The sequence below is a fragment of the Rhynchophorus ferrugineus genome, unplaced genomic scaffold (genome assembly GCF_030347505.1).
Source record: "Rhynchophorus ferrugineus isolate W39M unplaced genomic scaffold, kcgeb_rfMv2 rfM6, whole genome shotgun sequence".
NCBI lineage: Eukaryota > Metazoa > Arthropoda > Insecta > Coleoptera > Curculionidae > Rhynchophorus > Rhynchophorus ferrugineus.
The window spans coordinates 6663708-6689200 of NW_027472585.1; the positions used below are offsets into that span (position 1 = coordinate 6663708).

The 25493-nt window shown below is 32.8% G+C and overlaps 2 protein-coding genes across 6 annotated transcripts in view; one reads left to right on the plus strand and one right to left on the minus strand.

The window, feature by feature from the left end:
* Positions 1-360: 360 nt before the first annotated feature.
* LOC143198548 (phospholipase A1 member A) lies at positions 361-22273 on the plus strand. 2 transcript variants are annotated; one of them, XM_076407847.1, is made up of 7 exons: positions 361-507; positions 1975-2089; positions 2150-2292; positions 2961-3206; positions 3268-3456; positions 3514-3688; positions 22154-22273. In XM_076407847.1, the coding sequence occupies exons 1-7, from the start codon at positions 438-440 to the stop codon at positions 22176-22178; spliced, it is 963 nt and encodes a 320-aa protein (XP_076263962.1). In that variant the 5' UTR covers positions 361-437; the 3' UTR covers positions 22179-22273. The 2 variants fall into 2 exon arrangements, with proteins under 2 accessions (XP_076263962.1, XP_076263961.1); XM_076407846.1 differs by lacking the exon at positions 22154-22273 and adding an exon at positions 6120-6260.
* LOC143198549 (ras-related protein Rap-2a) overlaps positions 10451-25493 on the minus strand; it is a 134736-nt gene continuing 119693 nt past the window's right edge. For all 4 annotated transcript variants that reach the window (XM_076407852.1, XM_076407851.1, XM_076407849.1 and 1 more), the window contains 2 exons: positions 15479-15601; positions 10451-10773 (listed from right to left, as the gene is read on the minus strand). In XM_076407852.1, the coding sequence (XP_076263967.1) occupies positions 10588-10773; positions 15479-15601 (309 nt within the window). In that variant the 3' untranslated portion in view covers positions 10451-10587. The remainder of the gene's footprint in view (positions 10774-15478; positions 15602-25493) is intronic.

Genomic DNA, 25493 nt, shown 5'->3' on the forward strand with positions numbered 1-25493 from the left:
TAAAGAATATGACATGTCTCATTATGTTAACATTTAAACATTTATTTATCTAGATATTGTTATATATTATATATAATAATAACTAACATTAAAACATTGGAATCGGTGAGAATTCTATACATCTTACTAGCATTAAAGGCTTCCAAGTTAACAAGAGACTTGTTAATGCCAATTATATCTGATTACAATACAAATCTAAACAACGATATTTATTCATAATAGTTTTCAGTTAGCGTAGTTCATTTTATTCTCGTTATGTCCATATATTTTGTTCGATTTATATCCGTTTTATCCAATAAAAAAAGCACTCAGCATGTATCAGGAAGCAAGGCCTCATTTATGCACTAATTATGATTTTTATCGTGTAATATATAATGAGATTTTGTTCGAGTTAACAATGAATTCAGGAAGCTGGTCAAAATGAAACTACAGACATTATGAGCGCGAGTGTTGGTGCCGCTGTGGGTCTGTCAATGTTGACCATAGGAGCTCTTTATGCCACAATTCGTAAGTACAAAATATGCCTGTCAACTATTAAATAAAAATTGTTATACATTATGACTTACTTAATTTTAGTTATGGTCACTGAATTTCTAATTTGGTTTGTTTTAACAATATAAAAAAACTTTTTATGATTATAAAATAATTGTTTCAGACATACTTTTATTACGGTGATCTTAAATTTACAATTTACAAATTACAATCAGAAACTATAAGCAATGAGTATTTATGACTTAACAATTTAATCCTAGTATATAATAAATGCAAATTTGTTGTAATAAAAAGTAATTTTTATAGTTATAAGTTCAAAACAAGCACGTATAGTTTTTTAAATAATTTGTTATATAACAGGTCAATTGAAAAGCCCCCGGCCTATCATAGTAAAATACACTTTTTGGCAAAATAATTTTTTTATTCAAGTTTTTTCAAGTATTCAGTTAGTTTTATTTATTCAAAAAGGCCTCAGTTTTGACGATCACCTCTTCATTCGAAGAGCATTTCTTCCCAGCGAGCATTCCTTTGAGATCTGATAACAGGAAATAGTCCCTAGGGGCCAGATCTGGAGAATACGGTGGATGAGGAAGCAATTCGAAGCCCAATTCATGGATGTTTGCCATCGTTTTCACTGACTTGACACGGTGAATTGTCTCCGTGAAGCAGCACTTTCTTTTTCTTCAAATGCGGCTGTTCTTCGGCTATTTCGACCTTCAAACGATCCAATAACGCTATGTAATAGCGACTATTGGTCCTTCCTTTTTCAAGATAGTGAATGAACATTATTCCATGCGCATCCCAAAATACAGACGCCATAACTTTGCCAGCCGACTGTTGCGTTTTCCCACGTTTTGGAGTGGGTTCATCGTATGCAGTCCACTCGGATGACTGTTGATTGGACTTCGGAGTGAAATGATGGAGCCATGTTTCATCCATTGTCACATATCGACGCAAAAACTCGGTTTGTTACGCTTGATCATCTTCAAAAACTGCTCCGAATCATCAATTCGTCGTTGTTTTTGGTTAAAGGTGAGCTCGCGCGACACCCACTTTGCACAGAGCTTTCTCATACCCATATATTCTTGAATGATATGATGTTCACGTTTAGTTGATATCTGATATATCTGATATATTAGTGTGTCTGGTATTTAATCCAGTTTCACTTTACGGCCATTCAAAGTTATTTTGTGGATTTTTTAAATTTAATGATCCGGCAGCTGTCATATTTCTACACGCATCTTTTGAGAGTTAGAGCTAACTAAAAAACATATGGATTTAATTCTAGTAGCGCCATCTATGTCTCAGACTCGGGACTTTTCAATTGACCTGTTATATATATATCTTGAGCTAGGTGACATTTTCATATCATTTTTTATGAGTTTAGGAAATAATGGCCGAAAGTTTGAAAAGTGAATTGATTTTTTGATGGTTTTACTTTTTTATGAATTGAATGTATTCATTGAAAGTTGTATGTATTAGAGTATGTATCCAATGAAGTAAACAAAAACGCTGAAGCCGAATCAAATAACATCACGAAGAGTTATTTGTTAGCTGGTCCAGGGGTTCCGGAAATACAATATGTTTTATTCACAAGGTTTGTAGGTAAAATTAATTTATCATTATATATTTTATTGATCAGTTATGATTATTTTAGAGGAAACGTACCGTATAACATTGAACACGATAATCTTGAAGCAATGGTTGCAGCCGGTTATAACGTAGCAAGACCCACGAAAATTGTTACTCATGGTTTCTTAAGTGGCATCAAATTTGAAGTATTCACTCTTATCAAAGATGGTATGGATTTAGTCTATTACAAAAGTCTAATTAATCTAATTACTTCTAACAGATCATATTTAACTGCGTATTTCCATATCGAGCTTGATCTTCTTTCTTCTTCTCTAATATTCCTTACTATTTCTCTATTTTTATTATTTTCTTTATTTCTCTCTAATTCATTTGAATTTCCTATTAGTTGTCTGATACTTTTGTTGACATTAATATGATTCTTAATATGTTAGATTACTAAATATTTAATCCATTATTTCGGTTATATATATATATATATATATATATATATATATATATATATATTTGTTTTGTGATTTTATCCTCTAATTCTATGTTTTGTCTCTTTTTCCTTGATTGCCTTTGAATTTTATCCTTGCCTGGTAAATAAAGATTATCACTTCAAATAATTTCAGGGGGCATTTTTATGTTAAAACAATGTGTAGAATTTTCCACAAAAACACTAATTTATCGCAAAATCCTACATGTTTAATAAATTATACACATTTTTAAAAAATTTACAGCCACTGTAATTATGTTATCATCTGTGTCCAAATCGGTGCTTTTATAATTTCTTTTAACAGTACTTGCTATATAACTTACAATATCCTTGGAAAATATGCTATACTGAGTTTAAAATCTTAGTAACTTTAATAGCATATATTTCTTCACGTCAGCTTACCTAAACACATCAGATTACAATGTTATTGGTTTGGATTGGTCGGCGTTGTGCCAGTCTGAGTATATATCAGCAACCCGTGGAGCTAGAAGAGCCGGAGAAGATTTAGGAGATTTCCTCAATTGGTTAGTTTTGAATGGCGTTGCTGTCGATTCTATTCACTTAATCGGCCATAGTTTGGGAGCACATGTGATGGCATTGGGAGCTAGTAAGGTTCGATACGGGCAAGTTGGGAGAATTACTGGTATGTTGTTCAAAGCAAGATTAACAATAAACATATAGTTACCCAACTTTATTAATAACAGGATTAGATCCTGCTGGACCAGGTTATGGTGACGTACAGGACATGTTGCGGCTTGATCCTCACGACGCTAAACTGGTCGACGTTATTCATACTTATTTGGTAGTTATTGGCGAAACTAGGCCTCTGGGTCATGTAGATTTCTATCCTAATGGTGGCAGGTACCAACCAGGTTGTCCAAATCTAATTGGATGTGATTAATTTGTTAAATTAATGATAATGATGATGATAATTATCGGAATGATTTCAGGGCAGCCTACTGAAACAATCTTTTGTAACCATGGGAGATCATATATATTGTTTGCCGAATCTATTTGGAATCCCAAAGCTTTCAAAAGTAATAAATGTGAATCTTTAAATGATGCTCTTAATAGTCGATGCTTGGAGGAAACTGACGTTTTCATGGGCCAACCTGAGACCTACAGGTAAAGCATATTTTTATAGATGTAATTGTATTAACATTTTTTCTCATATAAGTTCAAAATTTTGCTCTACCTTTCTTGTTGTATATCTTGATCCATGAAAAATCAGACAACCTTTTAATTCTTCTTCTGGCGTCTTTCTAAACGATCGATTGAGAGTGGATCTGATAAGTACAGCCATGGGACTGATATTCTGATACTTAAAGGTTTCTATGTAGAAATACATGCTAATATCATAGAACGTTGTTGTGTTCTTATTTTTATAGTGACTGATTTTTTATTAATTCTCATATAGGACAATTGTAATAGAAAACGTCTCCTAGGATTATTTGCCAGCAATTTGATATAACCATTACTCATTCAAATACCTTCAAATCAACACTCACAAAGTAAAGTATTCATTCATTATTCAGGCCAGCTATGAATAAATGAACTGTATATAACAATTACTTGACTACGAAGGAATTAAGACAAGAAAACTACTGCAGTAATTAGTTTTAATTAGTCAGAAGCAATTATTGCTGGCACTTTGAGTGACTGACTTGTTGTCATCATAATATTCTGTTGGCTGCTATTGAATTAACATTGCTTGTGTATAAAAAAATGGCTAATAGTATAGAATTATATAAGTATAATATTTTTAACAAAAAATTAAACCGACTTCAAAAAATAAATGAGGAACTCTAATTTTTAGCGAGTTCCTTATTTATTTTTTGAAGTCGGTTCAATTTTCTGTTAACTATAATTTATCTTTCTCTTTTTAGTGTTAGATATTTACTAAATAAATTCTGCAGTTATTTTGTTTAATATTACAATGAGTAGGCTAAAGGCTCAGTAAAGGTGCAGTCCGTATGAGGAAAACTAGAAATAAAGGAATATTGATTGAAAATAATGAGCGCTTCAGGCCTTGGGGTCCGCTACCTAGCCTAGATGATTTGACAAATGTTCTAACCAAACTAGAACAACAAACATGTTTTGTCCCCGTCGGGAATCAAACTCGCGACTGCCGTTTTGGTCCATTCAAAAAACTGAGTGGTTTTTGCACTCAACAACTTCCGATTTTCCGTCACATCAGCTCAACAATAACATTACATCCAAATATCTGATTACTTTAGATAATAATATGTAAAAACTTTGTACGTGTCTTTCAAATTTGAGCTTTTCCATCGGTTTCCCCCCCTTCACTCCAACTAATCCTGATTTGGTTTCTATGGGGCCACCTTGGAAGTGTAGTCTTTCGGATAAAAAAAGAATTTTGAAAATCGGTCCACAATTGACGAAGAAATCGGCGTACATACATTTAAATATATATATATATATATATACAGCCGAACATAAAACCTCCTCCTTCTTCAAAGTCAGTTAATATAGCAGGAAATGGTTTTGAATGCCGATATATTAGAAATATAATATATACTATGTATTAGAAAATAGACCGAAACCATCTCACTTCTTCATCCTTCAGATAATCTTAAAACGTATAGCCTTTACACTTGGCCACGATAATCGGACCGCAATGCTGTTACTCGAAAAAAATCAAATATTTCAAGTTCTTAATCAAATATCTCATGGAGCTCATTTATGTATTGATTTCTTACATTAAACGTATTTTGTTAAAAAATCAGATCATTATTTAATCAGTTTCAAACTATTTTTCATTAATATATTTTTTTACATATTATTGTCGGAGTGTAAACTCTTGCCTAGGACAATCACAATTATTTAACAATCACAAACATAAATTTACGACCAGGCCCCAGCAGGATTCGAACCCGCGGCTATCGCAATAGTAGGAGGACCGTCCTGTTGCCTTTACCACTGTGCCACCTAGCCGGCAACATTAATATATTTGACTCTGTTAATTACGAGTACGATTTGTTTGTCATTTCATCATCGAGATTAACTGTCCATGACTCGTATATGTATTGCACATAATAAACTGAAATAACAAATGTCATTTTATGAAGGCACTTTTCGTACAGCTGATGTCGAATTTTTATTTTATGTTTATCTATAGTAATATTTCTGATAACTTAGATGAAATGGCGTGATATCGTGCTTTGTGATTGTATACGCATCGATCTGATTAATAGGACATATGCTGTTATATAGAGAAAACAAATATGTATTATCAAAAATTGTATTTAAATCAAATTTGTTTTATCACGATGTGACGCTACATTCATGTTTTCCTATTATTGGTTTATTGTCTACAGATAATTTATTTTGTGTAATAAATAAATTTAGTATTTTTATGGGTATACAATTGAATCTTATATATGTTTTTATCAACTGGAATTATCTCCTATTTATAGATATTTGGTGTTTGAATCATTTGCAAAAGAAACGTCTGTTGACAATGGTTTATTAACATAAAATAGTGAAATTTTAAACATGTATCTTGGTCATGTAATAAAATGTTATATTTTTATAGGTATGGTTTATACTATTTTAAAACAAGATCACAGTATCCATACTCTTGGAATTAGGCAGATTTTTGTAAGTTATAGTCTAAAAAATATGTAATATATTATATGAAATATATTGTATGTAATATAGAGTTAGGTCTGTAAAAGTTGTGTTTTATGTAACAACACTGTATTTTTTTGATTATCCAAATTTCAATTTTCATAAACATTATAGCTACGTGGGTAAGAATTTTTTTACATATATATGTTATTTGGCGACTAGAACAAGAATTTGATTATCGATTATCCAAATTCATACGTCATCTATATGACTAGAGGACATGTGGTTTCAGTAAGTCCATTTAGCTGATATAATTTTTCCATCATAAGGAAAAAAAATGTAAAGGCCAAATGGTCTTTTGCCCCACGTTGTACTGAGCTTGAAGGACAGGGGTGTGTACATGTATTGATTTTAATTAGACATTATACATTATACATTACATTATATTACAATTAGATTGAATTAGACAAATTAAACAACTGTTATATTTGACTGATATTGGATAAAATCAACTGCTTTGTAATCTAAAGAGCCTAGAAGAACTACACTCCTCCAATACATCTTTTCCATTATCTATTTATACGATATCATTTTGAGTTCAGTATATGAAATTATTCAAATTAGATTTTAAATCTTGAAAATTGGAACTTTGATTGTTTCTCGAATTGTATTTTGATAGGGGCTTCAATAACAATTTGTAGCGGCCATTTTGCTATGACCAAACAAGCTATGTCAAGTTACATAATTGAGAAGTTTACTCAAGCGATAAACATTTATTATCTCACCCCGTTTTTGATTTTTCAAACATATATCATATAAAAACAAGAATCACAACAAAAAAGCAGTTTTCAAGATAATAAAACAAACGACTAATATACAATTGACATGTTTTATTGGAAATCACCTTTTAGATATACAAATGATATACAATGGCGTAGGCGTTGACGATAAAAAGTAGATTAAAAGTAGTCAAAAATAAAATAACAACTTCGAAAGATTAGAGGTATAATTATTTCATTTATAAATATATATTTATATATATTATTGACTTAGTAGTTAACGTGTATATAATATAATACGCTTAATAGTATAATTCTCTATTCCTGGTAAATGTTAGAACAAATAACTTATTCAACTATAACAGACACAACCGAAAGACCTCAGGTGGAATGGAAATACTCTCGACACGATTTAGAAGATTGTCAAGTGACATTGGCGTCACCTAATGGCACCCATTTGTTATTCGCGCTCCATTCTGATATATTTTAGAACCATCAAAAATTGTCAGCTTAGACGCAAGAAAAACAATTAATGAAAGTATTTTCTTATAGACATTCATATCATCAAACAGTTGCAAGTAAATAGAATAAAATCATATTTTCGTCATTTTGCACTGAAATTGATATACAAAATGCAATATTGTTTACGATAACATGTATAATTAGTTACCTTATATATTGTGTTAATCTTATGACTAGGATTTACCATTAAAAAAACAGTATCTAACATCAATGAGGTTAATAGAACATTAAAGGACATCTACAAAACCATTTTTTGAGTTGTTTCGTCTTTAGGAAATTGTGGATTAACATTTGATCTTCCTTACTGCAAAATCTATAGTTTAATCAATATTTAAAAGAGAAGGTGTATTTTTGTAGACAAAAAAAATATACAAAATAAAAAAAATTATACAAAAAAAATAGAAACAAAAAAAAAATTTTAAAAAATATCATAAAAAATAAAATACAAAATGAATACTTTTGTGCGCATATTTTTTTTGTTAAACTCTCATATCTGTTACAGTTTTATTCTATCACTCTTTCGGTCCTTTGTTTTGTTTCTCTATAAAACTCAATTTCTAACAAACCGAGTTTAACTGTGTAACTCGTAATCATTTTTATCCAGCAATCTTCATATTTATTTACCATAAAATATGATTTTTCCTTATTATTCTTGCAACTGGTATCTCACAGTTTATATTGCCCGCGATTTATACTCACTCAAAACAGCTGTACTAATCTAATTCTATCCTACCGCTAATCCAGAGCTGGATGAGTTCCAGAACGTTAGGTAGGTAGCTCCAGCGCTCGTTCTGGAACCAACCATCCCTTATAAGTATGACATTTAAATACGTACAACACGTGGAAGAATCTGACACGTTCGTCCCATCGCCCAGTAGATGCTTTGCTCTTGGTGTTTCAATATCAGATTTCGAATTCGAACAAACCATATTGCTGGTTAAGCTGAGAATGGAAGGGGGTATTGGGAAAAAGAGGAAAGGAGATTTTTACGCTAGGTATACCGTGGATATGTTAATGGCAACATTGAACAATACTATTTGATTTTCATATTGGGTTCAAAGAGTTGGATTTTTTTGTTATATCTTAATCTTCCTTTTTATCAATTATGATTTATGTGGAACTGCTGAACCTGGGCTATAAACCACTGTCCTTGGCATTACATCTTACCAACCAGATATCATCGACCAACTTAGATATCATCCAGTAAGACATCCGGTCTTACCCAGTCCTTGTCAGATTTGTACTCTTGCCTTTTGAATAATCACAACTATAAACAATCATAATCATGCGTTTATGACCATTCCCCAGCACGTTTCGAAATCAGGACTAACCCAACAGTAGGATTCAATACCTGTAGCCTTGACCACAATTACTTTACTTAGCGTAGGTGTATAGTTTTTAATAAAAATTAGATAATAAAAATTAGAGTTGGGAACTATCGACTGATTCAGTTGACTACTTTCAGTTACCATTTTCCGTAAGACTAATGTAATTTGGCTGGTTTTTAATGTTCTGGTATTGCCGTCCAAGCCTCGACCTTGAACATAATGTGCCGAATTTATGTTTACATAGATTTATATGTAATATAGATGGTTCTATGTTTTGCTTGTAGTATGATTGTAAATTACAATATATTATACATTGAAATATCAGCATTTTGTAGCACTCTTTTTCATGATTATTTGTTAATGTAATGGGGTAAAAAGAACAAAATTTTGATTGATAAATAGTAAAACAGTTTTGACCGAATTTATATTTTCTTGGTAACTATTAGGTCTTTTCTTAAATGAATTATTCGATTTTCTAATTCTCTCTGTTTGTTTAAGCCTATTGAATGTTGAAACTTCGTTCCTTAAAGTTTCAATGAATAATATATTGTATTTTAAAAGGTTGTGAAGTATAAAAGTAATTTACATCCAGAACTACTTATGGCACGGTTAAAAAAAACATTCCTGAACACATGTTGGAATGAAATAGAAATAAACCAATTTCTTTTACTATATTGTGGCATTGTTAATATAAAAATGTTAAAATACGATGGAAGGTATTTGGGATCATTATTTCATTCCTTTTTTGCACTGCCAACTGCTTTAAAACATAGAGAATCAAACAATTATCTCCGTCCTTTCTTTTCTCAAAATTAGTACGGGAAGGGACTCATGCATCTCCGTCTATTATTACGAATAGAAAAACAGTCGAAGTGTACATTTGACGGAAATAGCAATTGCTAATTTCAGTCGCTATTTTATTGACTATCGACTGCTTCGACTGTTTTCAGTCGATAATTCCCAACCCTAATAAAAAGTATATTACTTTGACAATAACACTGGTAGGCAGTAGATAGTAATTGGATATTTATAATTTTTTCTTGTGATTTTTGCTACGCCTACGCTGCAAAATAGGAAGGTGGACTGGCTAGACTACATCACAGTTTCATATCAATTTATTTATACTGTGTTACTTCTCATAGCTGAAACAATATGTTGTTACTTCTTGTTTCAGTTTTTGTTAGATTTTCGTTGATTACCATTTTATTTTTCCTCATCCCTCGTATAATTGAATTACTTACAGAAACTATTTTTATATTCTTTAAATGACATGTTCTTGATATACTTTTAGAAGGCCTTTTTCAGGATTGTTATTGTAAGTGATCCTATTGCAATATTCCTGATAAATTATACTTATTTTCAACATTTCAATGAACCATTTGATTTTTTATTGCATATTTTATTAAATTACCTGGTTACATGAAAAATATGTTACATAAATTATCGTTTATGTAAACAAGGAACAAAATCGAATCTGAAAGACTTATTTGAGCATTGCATACTGCACTTTGGTATCGAACGAACAAATAGGCTAAGACTGATATTGTTTAAATTGATGTGTGATTTTAAAAACAAACGGGTACCTCCACCCACTCTCATTCGCTCCTCACGCCTCTTACAATATCTCGACAAGACTGAGCCATTTCTTGTCAAAATATCGTTTCGGATCGGTTCTCGCGTCCCTTTCCGTGTCGACGTATCCGTTTGTCTTCAAAACTATACCCGCATTCAGAACGACCGTCGCTGGGAGACCGATTGTGTGATTTCACAGCTACGGCTAGACTGTGGCCGTCTACGTCGCAGCTTAGGAGATGACGCAGGAGTTTCGTTTGCCGTGCTTGTCCCGAATCTGCTGCAGGTGCTGCAGCTGGACGGCAGACGGTATCATGGGCGCGGTGGCCGCGTGCGACGGTGTCCCTGGACCCGTGGGTCCGGTCGGGAGCGATTGGCGTCGGCGTCTGCGTAGAGCCGGCGACAAATTGTACTTAACCTGAAACATAAGATGCTGTATTAAGTATTGCTCGATCTGTATGAAAATAATTATCTATTAATGTTATTTAAAAATACACGAGGTTTTGGACCTGAGTGACCAAAAGCTGGGTTTTTAAAAATTGATTCTAGTTTTCTAATTATTTAATAAATTTATTATTTTGATACATCCATTTAACAGGTCAATTGAAAAGTCCCCGGTCTGACACATAGATAGCGCTACTAGAATTAAATCCATACGTTTGTTAGTTAGCGCTAACCTTCAAAAGATGCCTGTGTAAATTTGATAGCTGTCGGATCATTAGTTTGTGAATTATAGTATTTTGAGTGAAGCAACTTTTGTTATTGTGAAAAAAATGGATAAAAGGGAATTTGGCGTGTTGATAAAATATTGTTTTTGAAGGGAAAAAATACAGTTGAAGACAAAACTTGGCTTGATGCCGAGTTTCCGGACACTGTCCCAGGAAAATCAACTATCAAGGATTGGTATGCTTAGTTTAGACGTGGTGAAATGAGCACCGAAGACAGTGAATGCAGTGGACGCCCAAACGAGCTTGTTACCGACGAAAACATTTAAAAAATCCACAAAATGATTTTGAATGACCGTAAATTGAAACTGAATGAAATAGCAGATACTCTAAAGGTATCAACTGAACGTGTACATCATATCATTCACGAATATTTGGGTATGAGAAAGCTCTGTGCAAAGTGGGTGCCGCACGAGCTCACTTTTGATCAAAAATAACGACGTGTTGATGATTCGGAGCAGCGTTTGAAGATGACCAAGCATAATAAACCCGAGTTTTTGCATCGATATGTGAAAATGAATGAAACATGGCTCCATCATTTCACTCCGAAGTCCAATCGACAGTCATCCCAGTGGACTGCACATGATGAACCCGCTCCAGAGCGTAGGAAAACGCAACAGTCGGTTAGCAAGGTTATGGCGTCTGTATTTTGGGATGCGCATGGAATAATTTTCATTGACTACCTTGAAAAAGTAAGGTCCATCAACAGCGACTATTACATAGCGCTATTGGATCGTTTGAAGGACGAAATCGCCGAAAAAACGGCCGCATTTGAAGAAAAAGAAAGTACTGCTTCACCAAGACAATACACCGTGTCACAAGTCATTGATGAAGATGGCAAAAATCAATGAATTGGACTTCGAATTGCTTCCTCATCCACCGTATTCTCCAGATCTACCCCAGCGGCTATTTCCTGTTTTCAGATCTCAAAAGAATGCTCGCTGGGGAGAAATGTTTGTGGAATGAAGAGGTGATTGCCGAAACTGAGGCCTAATTTGAAGCAAAGGGCAAATCGTACTACAAAAATAGTATCGAAAAGTTGGAAGGTCGCTGTAATCAGTGTCACTCTTGCAGGGAACTATGTTGAATAAAAAAAAACAAATTTTGCCAAGAAAATGTGTTTTACTATGGTAGACCGTGGACTTTTCAATTGACCTGTTATTGAATTAATTAATTCCAAAAATATATGACTGCAATGTGAACTACACCACGAAGAATGTTAGAAGCTTCAACATCTGTATCATTTGGATAGATCGATAAAAGATTTTGTAGTATCATATTGAATATCAAGTTTGTTTTTGTCAACTTTTCACATCATTGCATTCAGTGCTATTTTAAAAAGTAGTTAATTGAGAGACGATATCTTTTTGTCGAATACTCTCAACTGAATTTGGCAACTAATTTTACAGTCCCATACAGCTAATGATGATATTGTAAAAATGTCTGAAAAAGAACATCTATTCAGCAGTGATTTTGAAAATTGAATTACCTGTGTCAATGCTACGATGAGAAAAAACGACGGGCATTTAAACGATGTGATATTTCATATAAAACAACGTTTCACATCAAAAAATGTGAATAACAATTCGTTTGTACAATAACAAGTAGGTAACATCTGGCTATTTTAAAAATTATTTGTTAACGAAAAAAAACATTTCAAAACATTGGGGTATTTTTCAAGTAGTAATGAACTTGATTTGTTGATGATGCTTTTGGTTATCAAAATGGCTTTCATAAACGCAACATTCAATTGTATTTTTTCACTTGCTCATATTGTATTCATAGTAGAAAAAACTATATCAATATCTGCTTCACTTCAAGATAGACATTCTTAAGACTCAACTGACAACTTTCAAAACTTTCAAACTATACCGTGAAGAAATATCAGTGAAGCCATCTCTTGTTGGATTTACTAGGTATTTTTAGGTGTTTTATTTCTTGAAATTGTCTTTAATTCCAAAGAAGAAAAAATAAAACAATGTATTATTATAGTTTTCCTTTAAATGTTATTAGATATTGTTAAAGAGATTGGAATCTTAAGAAACATAAGAGATAAAGAGTTTAATATCGATATAATGTAATATATTTGTTATCGTAGCATATATACTTATGAATGCCAATTCACAATTAAGCAATTTGGTTTCAAGGTTGTCGTATTAACAATATTGATGCTTATCTAAAGTAATTATTAGCTAACCCGTTAGATATTGTATGTTTGATTAAATTTGTTATGAACTTCTGGTCTGTTTTAAGTTTCATTATTTATTATTCTATATAGTCACTATTGCGGTTTTACTTTATTTAGCCAATAAAATCGTGCCACAATGTGTTAAAGAGAAGGTATCTGCCAGTCTAGTAAAACTGATAATTGTTTCGCGACGTCCAGCTACTGGAGGACGTTGTGCTGGCATTTTCAAGGCTCTTAGAGGGCGCATAAAGATATCCAGGTTATTGTATCCTGTGTATGAAGCCGGTTTTGTTTACGTTTGACATTTTTATGGGTTTTCAGTATATATGAAAATAAAGAAGTAAGGTTACTCAGAATATTTCGGTCCTATTACCGGTTACTCAATTTTCATTAAATGTCTATGTCCCGAATAGTTCATAAGGTAAATATTTACTCAATATTGTCTTTGCCGGGTACTAAACTATGTATATTGATTCTGATACTTGAAAGTTTAAAACAACAAAATATTTTATTTTACTTCGAAAGTTATTCGATTTCACAGGAGGAAGTTACGACTTCTTCAAAGGCGATACAAAACGATACTGACGGTTTATCTGTTATAATATAAACCAAATCGCTATCTCTAGACATTTGCTCACTACACAATTCAGTTTTAACATAAACACACACTCTCGTTCCACATACAGGGCCATATTATTCGCGCTATGTGTATGACATATTTATATTGTTTGCTTACAGAGAGTCAGCTTAATACTTCTTCACCACAAGTGACGGTGGACAAAAATATTATCGTATTGGCTTAAAAGCTTAATTAGCAGAAATTGTATTCGCCTATAATATATATACTAAAGTGTCATTTTAATTAATCTTTATAGGATCCATTTCATTTCCATAAGAAATATAAATTGAATTTTTTGTGTTAAGGTATGTTACTTAGCAAAGATCGCTTTTTGGGATTAAGTTCGGAAATATTCCTAAGATCTGATTGAAAAATGGTATCATTCATCGGTTGATTATGTTCTGAAAGTTGTAGTATCATAGTAGAGTAGGAATGGACGAATGGCTAATACCCGAGAATCACAGCATACATTACTTAAAAAATATCTCCGGATTTAGCACATAGGCACTATCCTACATAGAAAACCATAGAAAAGAATAAACTACATTACCTTTTACCAACATACATTGGTTTTAAAATAGGGAAGAACAAGGGTCAATTTTATTTATAGTGGAAATGTCAGATACCAAATACATAACACATTATTTTCAACGACATCGAATAGGCATCAACATATGCAAAAATTGACTGATAAAAAGAACAGAGAACAAGATGATTCTTGATTTTTCGGAAGTTGTCAAGTCATTAATGAGGTTTTCCATCAAGAATTATAGCTCAATTGTGTTTTTCCACTTGTTCATATAGAAAATTCATATAGTATATATTGTATTCATAGTAGAAAAAACTATTTCAATAGCGGCTTCACTTCAAGGCAGATACAAAATCCTGTAAAACAACACAACCCATCGAATATTATCACCTTCTTGATCTTCTCCACCAATATCATAACCCACAACTCCCACTACATGAACCTCCTAAAATGTTGTCTCCATCAAACTCATCTCAGAGTTCAAACAAGAATATTGTCACAGGAAAAACTGCAATTCGCTTCTCATAAATTCTAATATGATTGCTGATATACAATAGATATTAATTTGACGAAGAAACTTCAACTTTGAGTCGATCTGATCTATTTAGATGACGATGATAAGCGAAGGACATGATGAATTAAAAAGACAGAACACAAAAAAAGAAAATACAAAATACAGACACGTATACAAAGTCAAGATAGGGAAGGAAGAAAACAATCATAGATGGACAAAAATAAGAAAGCCTAGAAATTGGGAACCTGTTAAGGAAAGGGACCTGGAGGAAGAAAGATCAGTTGGGTTGGATATACTAGCAGTAACTGAAACAAGAAAAAAGAATAAGAGAGAGCATCGCAGGAGTCGATTCCTTAATAACTAAGAAAATGGAACAAGAATATGGAAAATGGACAATGTATGTAGAGAGAATATTAGTAATAAGACGAAAAATAATCTATGTTAAAGAACAAAATAATTGATGAAGCTGAAAGAAAAGTTTTAGTCATAAAACTAACATCTAGAATAAGTAAAACTAAAATTAATCTAATCAATTTATTTGTTCTTACTTTTGCTTGGGCTAATAACTCCTTGAACACTTTGCTTACGTTGGTATTCTCTTTGGCCGACGCCTCTACGAAACCATTCTCCCAATCGACGGTAACCACGGATTCCGTTGTGGCCGTATCCACCTGTAACACAAGATATTCCAATTATGATCGATCGTTATGGTTAATTGGCCGATATAAGTTGGACGACGCGGTGCGGTGTCCCAGATCCACGAGTCTCCTCGACGCGGCCACATTCCATCGAGATAAGGCACGTTTTGTACCTGCAAATATCACGGAACGCTGGTAGAACGTCGATAGGAATGTGGACGATAAGATACGACTAGGCAGAGTTTATATTTATCTTCTGGAAACGCGGAAATATTCGATTTTGCCTTTAATTAATGTTAGAGGTGTGATAACGAAAATTTCTCGTTGAAATCAAAAAACTTTCGATATTTGAGACTTAATAGGCTAAATGACTATTTTTCAAAAACTACTTTTTTTAAAGTGTGGCCCAGCCTGGTTACTGGTGCGACTGGAATCATTTTCCTTGTTGGATTTTGCGTTCTTGCCTAGGACAATCACAAATATTAAACAATCACAGACATAAATTTACGACCATGTCCCAGCAGGATTCGAACCCGCGACTATCGCAACAGTAGGTAGAACGTCCTATCGCCTTTACCACTGCGCCACAAATCCGGCTTAAAAAAAGTTTTGTTTGAGCGTTAACGTAAAGAAATTAGGCGGGATTACCATAACGTTTTCGTATTCAGTTTATTTTATTGTGTTTTGTATCGCCCAATCTGAATTTCATCAAATGGTGGATTGGTTCACAGAGTATTCTAGTTTTCACTTTTTAGTTCCCTTTTATTATTTATTAAATGTCTTTTATTATTTTGTATTTATTAGTGTTGATTTATTATACTCTCTTTATTATTTTCTATTTGTTATTCGACACTTATTATTCCCAATTTATTGTTTTCTATTTGTCATTCTCTATTCATTATCCTCTACTTATTTATTTTTTTATTTATTTACGAGGACGTATATACGTATTAGTTTATATTTAATATATTGAGACTGGTTTAGTCGTACAAGTTTATTTCAAGTCAGTATATAGAAATATATACTGAAGATTCTAATGTGAACTATACAGAAGAAAATGACCTTCAATCTGAAATAACTGAAAATTCACTGCTGTTCACTACTAAATGAGTAAAAAATACAAAATAGATATTTATTTAATCCACGCCTTCAACAAGTGGCAATCAAATTTCATTATTCTTATATTACAAAAATCCAACATTAAATGTCTGGTTTCTTGTCCATCAAATAGTTCGATGGGCTGTACTTCAGCAGGTTAAGGGTAAGTGAAACGTATTTGATTAAACAATATGATTTTACTTAGGTACAGGCTATATATGAATCCAAATGTTCTCACCAATGTCAAGTAAATTAAACCTCCACCATTAAAAGTATATTATTTAAACATTTTTTTGTGTTGTTTTTTACTATCAATTATGTAAAATAAATATTTTGTGGCCATGTCAAATACACTAAACTTCATATTTTCATATTTTTCAATAACCATTTGGAATAATGACACTAATATTAACATTTACAAATTTAATATACTTTACTAAAGTGTATTAGATAACTAGTTACATTTTATAGTCTATGTTATTTCGCGGGCTTTGAAAATTATCCTATTCTGGTAATTTTGTTGATGTCACATCTGGAATATGATACAATTTTTATTTATGTTTTTAATTTTAGTTAATTTTAATTTTAGTAGATACTTAATTTTCTTTTTTAACAATAAAAATAGTTCCATTTCAGAGTAATAACGAAAATATTGGAAAGATATATTTTGTCCTGTCACAGGAACCACTAAAATCCCATTGTCTTAATTTGTCGAAGAGTAAGGCAGATTTTTTGGACTTTTCTTTGAAGCAATGGACTTTGTTTATTAACCTGAAAATAACAGATCTTTGAACGTTTGTTACTAAAGAAGATGAACTTTGTTATTATAACCACATAAAAAATGTGTTTGAGGTAATTGGGATGCTTTGTGTTTCCAGTGGGTTATATGATGAAATAATAATAATTCCCATCTCTTAATAAAATCGTATAATCAGATCAAATGGTGTTAAAAGTTTTAGTCTATGCACTTCAGTATCACGTCTTATCGACAGTGGCACGCAACACTTTGTTTTGGAGCCGTTGTATGATGGCTATATTAGACTAGCTAGCAGTATCCCATAGTTGGATTCCATATAACCAAACTTATAATGTTAAAACAATTTCTTTTACGGGTTAATAAAAAATGTTATTCCTCGTGAAAGCTTTAGTACTAATGAAATTAATTCTTATAATTTTTAATAAAAATAATCCCGAGGTGTATCCAAAAGTGTCGTTGTTTACATTTTTCATTGCCGTAAAAAGCTTACGGAAAATTAAGATTTTACTTGTCTCGCGAGTTAAACATTCCGGGGTCTTCCCGCGGGATCCGTCCCCGAAATCGAGGCCTGGGAAAATTCAAGGGGAAAAAATTGCCACAGCTGGGATTCACCGGGTAGCTAATGTTTATGAACCGTTCTTTTTCAATTTCAAATATTAACGTTCTCTTACTGTTAAAAGTTTCAGCAGTCGACGTATTTTTCTTATTTGTTTAAGCAAAAAAATATACAATAGTAATATTCGCAGGAGTTATAGACGGAAAGCCTGTTTTTGCCTCCCGGGGCTGATGGAGGTGATTGATCCCCGTCAAAGGTTAATGTTTCTTAGAAATAAGGGAAATAAATATTTTTTTTATCGGCGATATGAACTCAATAATTTTGTATTGAGCTTAAGATGTGTTCTTTAATTGGTGCCAAGCAGTATTAAATGTCAATTAAGGACTAACACTACAGACTAAATGTATTTAAATATAAGTGATGTTTTGCGCTTACGTTTTACTTCCATATAGAGATAAAATAGAAACATTATTAAATATGTTTATAAAATTCTTATATTCTTATTTCTCAAAATACCGTTTTTATAACATCGGCCTTTTTATAGCTTTATAACGGTATTTTGGATCTCTCCGGCAGAATATTTTATTGCCACTGCCTGGCCTCTAGTGTACTTGGGAAAGGAATAACACTTATAAGTGGACTATTGGTTCCAAAACAAGGTGATTGTCAAATACCGTATAGTTTCAGAGATAGTGTGACATACACATCACCTTAAATAGGGCGAACCAATAGAAAATACTATTTTGAACCGTATAAAATGGCAAATTCATTATTTTTCATTCAAAAAATAGTTTTCAGTAGTAATGCCCTCAAGCTAGCAAGTTATGAGTTAGTCCAGAAGAATTATTTACATCGATACTGAATCAGTATATTCATGGCCATAAAATGTTGCTGTGCATGTGATGGGATCAGCAAGGTCTCTTGTCTTACGAACTATGAAAGACTAATGCAACTGTTTCTGAAGGTATCTACCAAAGTAATTTGAACAATTTGAGTACATATTGTTATAAAAGTAAGTATAGTATATAGTAAGTAAGTTATATAAGTAAGAGTAACAATGGCGAATAACAGACGCAAAGCTAACCTATTGGATGACAACGCTTGGATACAGTGTTCCTGTTCGAATGGGAGGATGGACCGAGCCCAGGGTAGTCCCCAGATCTGACGCTTTCTGATTAAGACTTCGTTCGTTTAGATTGATGTAGCATGACATGAGTAGCACACAAATTAATAAGTATCGAAGAAGTGCGAAAATAGTTGGTAGGGAGGCTGTAGAAAGTTATAAAACATATTTGGATTAACATATAAAACACCGTCATTTTTTTTTCAACAAATGTCTTCTTTAAAGCGAAACGAAACGCTGAGAATACATGCCTACCTAATATGTAATTTAAATATCCTGTTGGACAAACTAGTTCAGAACTAGCTGAGCGATGTGAGCTAGTTCCATTCTTGGATTCCTACTATGATCCAGATGATGATGAATTATTTTTCAGTGTCGCGTGACGAAGTTGTTAAGGGTTTCATTTAGATGCCATTATTATTCATGAGACAACAGTTCTGTCAGTTGATGTCTTTTTAACGTGGAAATTAAAATCGTTATAAACTTTCCGACTAAATTATCCGGGGAAACAGTGGACGACAAAGAAAAGTTATTATGTTTTTCTTCCTTGTGTTACAACGTCGGATATAAAATTTCATTTTTCCCTTGTTACGAAACCGAGGATGTTCGCTATAAAGTTGCCCTCAAAAAAAGGTACCGGCAACGATAACGGACAACTTTACGCTCGAGTTATGACACAATTATCCACTAGTTTTTATTCCATCTACATATGTACGCTTTTGTATGACGTTTTTATATGTTATGTGCCTGATTTAATACTAATTTAGTTAATACCGGTTAATTATAGTTGACACATGTGTTAAATATGTTTATGTATTTAAATAATGAAAATGGGAAAGGGCTTTAAACACAGAAACTTTAATAATTATTTTATCTAAAGAAAGAAGAGGCAACGAAGGCAACGTTGAAATACAAAACGACACTGAGTGTTTTATTTGTTACATGGCACATGGCTTAGATAGTCAGGTGCATAATGGTTGCATGATATAATAGGCGACAGTAACAGGTCAATTGAAAAGTCCCCGGCCTACCATAGTAACACATTTTTTTGGCAAAATTAGTTTTTTTTATTCAACATAATTCCCTTCAAGGGTGATACACTGATTATAGGGACCCTTCAACTTTTCGATACCATTTTTGTAATATGATTTGTTCTTTCTTTCAATATAGGCCTCAGGGGGGCAGATATGGAGAATACGGTGGGGATACCTTCCTTTTTCAATGTAGTCAATGAAAATTATTCCATGCGCATCCCAAAATACAGACGCCATAACCTTGCCAACCGACTGTTGCGTTTTCCCATTCTTTGGAGCGGATTCATCGTCCACTCGGATGGCTGTCGATTGAACTTCAGAGTGAAATGATGGAGCCATGTTTCATCCATTATCACATATAGACGCAAAAACTCGGGTTTATTACGCTTGATAATCTTCCAACACTGCTCCGAATCATCAACTTGTCGTTCTTTTTGGTTAAAAGAGTATAGTCTGTATCTTCGCCCGCCAGTTTGTCTTTGAAGATCATCGAAATAGTACTTTTTATACCAAAATTTCTATGGCCTCCTTTTATGGAATGGATTTTCCATAAAACATGGAAATGTGGGCTTATGGAAAGTTTTGTTGACTTCAGATTTTAATAGTCTACGGCTTTGATGGCCTTACAACTAGAATTGTAATCACGCTACAAGATAGGGTATAGATCACAGAGATCAACGAGATAATTTTTTTAGAATTAGATATTTCCTTTTTTTATCAAATAAGTATAAATAAGCTTTAAAGCTCACCATCAGTTCATATATCAAACGTCTATCACACAAGACAATATTCCATCATCATGGTGACATACTGAGTTCATGGCGTTCGTGTCTATATTGAAACATTTTCTAGATCTTCGTTTAGAGAATTACTCAGCCCACAAAGAAGACGGATTTTTTGAGATTGGAGAAGAGCTGCAAATGTTATCTCCTTCGCTCAGTTCCAAATCCTTTTAGAACCATATCCTGTTTTAATATTGATGTAACATAGCTATTTCTTGTATAACGACTTTTAAACGAATCAGACTGTTTATACAAATTATTCTTGGAGGAGAATATGTCGTTTCTTTGACACTCGGTGTTAATTTTTCTGGCAATGAAACAATTTAAAAAAATCATATTGTACGGTGGTAGATTAAAAAAAATAATTCTGTTATCCAGACTATTTTCAAATAATAAGCAATGTCTTAATTGTCCAGCAAAATGGTTTCTAATAGCTTTCATTACATCAGAAAAGACTAACCGAAAGGAAATAAAATATTTGATTGGGAAACGGTTTCATTATAATGCAAATGCGTTTGTGAAAAAGTCGACCCCAGTAAGCGAACAATGGATCTTCTCCCGATGATAAGGCAATCAAAAATGGTGGTAAATTGAAGGTATTCACCATGATAATACACACAATGGAGACGCAATTTTCAATCGTGAAATCACGAAGCGGGCGTTCCAGAATCCATTGGGGAGTTGACAAATTCGGTTTGTTAGTTTCAAAAGTTGCATAAATTTATACAAGTTAATTTTTTTAATTTATTTATTTTAACTAGTTAACAATTAACTTTAATCTGGTTTAAACTACTAACAAACAGCTACAACTAATATATTTTCCACTGAATCATTTAGTGTTTTTTTCTAAGATCAGAAGGTTTACGAATAGGAGTCTTCTTTGATGGAAACCGACAAATCTTCTGATAGTGTCCGTAACCTTTTCAATTTTTACGTCACAGTGGTGGCCACAAATGCATCTTATTTTGCAACCTCTGAGTCACTTCGACATTGGAGTCCTTGACGCAGTCCAGCTGCTGAATTTCATAGCTCCACACAGGACTCAGTATCTGCTGATATAAAATAAGCTTGTTGTAAGTTGTTAGCTTGGAGTTCATCGCGTTTCTCTCTTAAATTCCCATTTATTGGGTCATGCCAAGGTATTTTCTGTGCTGGTATACATAATTTGCACGACGTTAATGAAAATATGTTATTTTTTGGTTTTCCTTCATTTAATTTGATTCACCCTTTTTTAGTCCAGGTCAACTTTATCAAAAGTAGATTGGAGCTTCCGGCTTGGCCTTTATCATGATTCTATACACAGGTCTGCAACAAAAGAGGAGCTTCACTGGGAAAATGAAGTCTTCGTATGTATTCTCTATTCTCTTTTATTTTAATGTAATAACTCTTTTAACATATTTACCCGTAACGTCAAGAAACGTGTCACCCTATGTCATAAAGGAAAGCAGATTTCAGATCAGATTTAGGATACCCAAAAATATGAAGATGTCACAAAACATAAACAGCTCTTTAAAGCTCATTTTCCTTTTCGTTAAAGGTCAAATTTAGGTTTACAACGTATCACTGTTAGTGCATGTTTTGAAAATAATGATTATTTGACATTACTTCTTCGAAAATGAGGCTAGTCAAACTGCGACTGTTGATGATAATCGATATAGGAGACAGTACGGTCCTCCTACTGTTGCATTAGTCGCTGGTTCAAATCCTGCCGGGGTATGGTCGTAAATTGATGTGATTGTCCAAGGCAAGAGTGCAAAATCCTACGAGGAAAATTATCCGTCACGCCAGTAAGCAGGCTGGGTAAGACCGAACGTCTTCTGGGATGATTTTTAAGTTGGTCACTCGTCAGTCGATAGGCTTAATGCTGGAGACCGTGGTTCGGAGCCCACGTTAAAATATATGTCCAGTCCAGATAAACCCTCGTTGGTAAGAAGACTTTAAAATATATTTCCCAACAATATAACAAATATGTATATATATATATATATATATATATATATATATATATATGTATATATATATATATATATATATATATGTATATATATATATATATATATATATATATATATATATATATATATATATATATATATATATAAATAATAAATCAATAAGAAAATAAATAAATATATAAATAATAATAAAAATAAATCATTACAAATAAGTTATCTACGAAAATAATCCTTAGAAATAAATCTATATTCAATAACAAAAAACCGACGATATACAGAGATAGAAAGCATTTCCCTTAAACTAAAATAAAAACGCTCCGACATTTTTCCCTTTCCTATTGTGCCCTTAATTTTCCTTATTGTATAAGTTAAAATATTCGATCCCATTTGCAATATACGCGCTTCTAAGGTTTGAAGACGAGAAATGCGTGTCTTTTGTCCGAAATTGTGGGGCTGTAACTCTTACAGACGGTCGCATTCAGAGTTTGTGCCGAAAAGAAACCAAAGGCCAGGGGTTTTTTATTTTCCGGGACTTTTTCTCGCATTTACCAAAGAAAAAAAACGCCAACAAACACAAAAGGGTGGTAGCTCAAAGGGCGGTATTGAGATAGTCATTGTACGACGACTGGTGATTGTTCAAGTTAATTTCAGGTCTTCCATTTTGTGATGTAAAATTTGTGTTCATAACATGGATTAAATAAAAAAAGAAAAAGGAAATGCATATGAGCAGTATATGTAGATTGGTTTGCCGACTCTAGAACACGTAAAATATGAGGTGTGCTCGTGACTTTCTAACGCGACAATAATAATTAATGTTTTTTATATTTTTATATTTTTCGCTTTACATCGAATATCTTATTAAATGAACCTTATTTATTATTATCATCTTAATTTAGTTATAATTTGTATTTACATTACTTATTGCTTTTACTTATACTTATTATACTTATTACTTATATTACATTTTTGTTAGAATATTAATTTACAATTTAATTTATTGCTACTGTTCTCTTATACTGCATTAATAGACAAGCAAGATGAGTACGGAATTAATACATCAGAATGTATTTCTCAAATTATAATTGAACTAGCCTACTTAAGCTAAAGTTAACTTTGCTCCAATCATCGAATTTCCTGCGTGATGTTTATGTTGCTGTAATGTTATCATGTTTGTTAGTTTGATGTTTTAGTGCAACCCCATATTTACACACCATAGATCCATTTTTGTTGGCCTTATAATTAACTGATAAACCAACCTCTTTGATTTGTTGAGAGTATCTTCCGACTAACCAGTACAATTGTTTGACTTTGAGTGTAATCTGCTGTGTTTTCAGTTAAACATGATGTTTCCAATTTGACCTATCATCGAGATGTATTCCGAAGTATTTAGCTGATTACGCTTGAGAAATTGGACATCCGTTAAGTAATATAAAGGTTTTTGTCATTTCACTGCAACGCAAAACAGATTTGGAGCTACTAAGCTGTATTTTCCACTCTTCAGTCCATTTGTAGATCTTGTTGACTGCTACTTATATATCTTTTGACATGATAATTGTGTCGTCGGTAAATGTTCTAAGTACTGTTTCTTCTGTTGCTGGAATATTAGCTGTGTAGAGCAGATACAGGAGTGGTCTCAAGACAGTACCGTGGGGAACTCCAGTCGATATACGTTTAAAGGTCGAAAATGTATCTTTATCGGGGACTCTAAATTTTCTTTTAAAATATGTGATTCCAACAGTCGACAGTAATTCCGCTGTAGCAATATGCTCATTTTGTAGATTAATCCTAAATGCCCAGTCAAAAGCTTGTGAGATATCCAGGAATATTTCAGAACATTTCAATTATTTTTACTTATCTTTTAGGGATATTTACCTCTTCGCTATTGAAGAAAAGCTTCTGAAGGTTACACCATTCTGTAAATAGTTCGTATATATGCAATTGTTTATGAGCAAAAACGGCCGCATTCGAAGAAAAAGAAAGTGCTGCATTTTTGTCTAGTAAAGAGGTGATCGCCGAAACAGAGGCCTATTTTGAAGCAAAGGACATATCGTACTACAAAAATGGTACCGAAAAGTTGGAAGGTCGCTATAATCAGTGTATCACCTTTGAAGGAAACTATGTTGAATAAAAAACACTAATTTTGCCAAAAAAATGTGTTTTACTATGGTAGTTCGGGGACCTTTCTATTGACCTGTTATTTAACCGTTTTACCGCACCGTTGATGAGAAAACTTTTGATTTCGAGTTAACTATAGATATGTCTAAAATATTAAACAAGACTGTTAGTGAAATACGTATGAAATGAAAATGTCTAATTGAAAAGCCAGATTATCGATTTACTGATGAGCATATTATGTACGGCAGATATTTTGCCTAGTTTTGAAACTATTTAGCGCAACAGCTCGTAACCGTGCTAGAGTGTGGACGACACCGGGATCCGAAGTTTCTCGTTAGTGAAGGAAATTTGTTCCTGTCTAAGTTGGAAAACTTAAAATAAATGGGTGGAACGCCATCGCTTAACTATCTGGAATGCGAACCTGTTCCTTTAAATTTACGTTTTTCTCTAGAAAAATTCTTCCATACTTAATTGCTTTAAGTAAATAGGAACATTTATTCTGAAT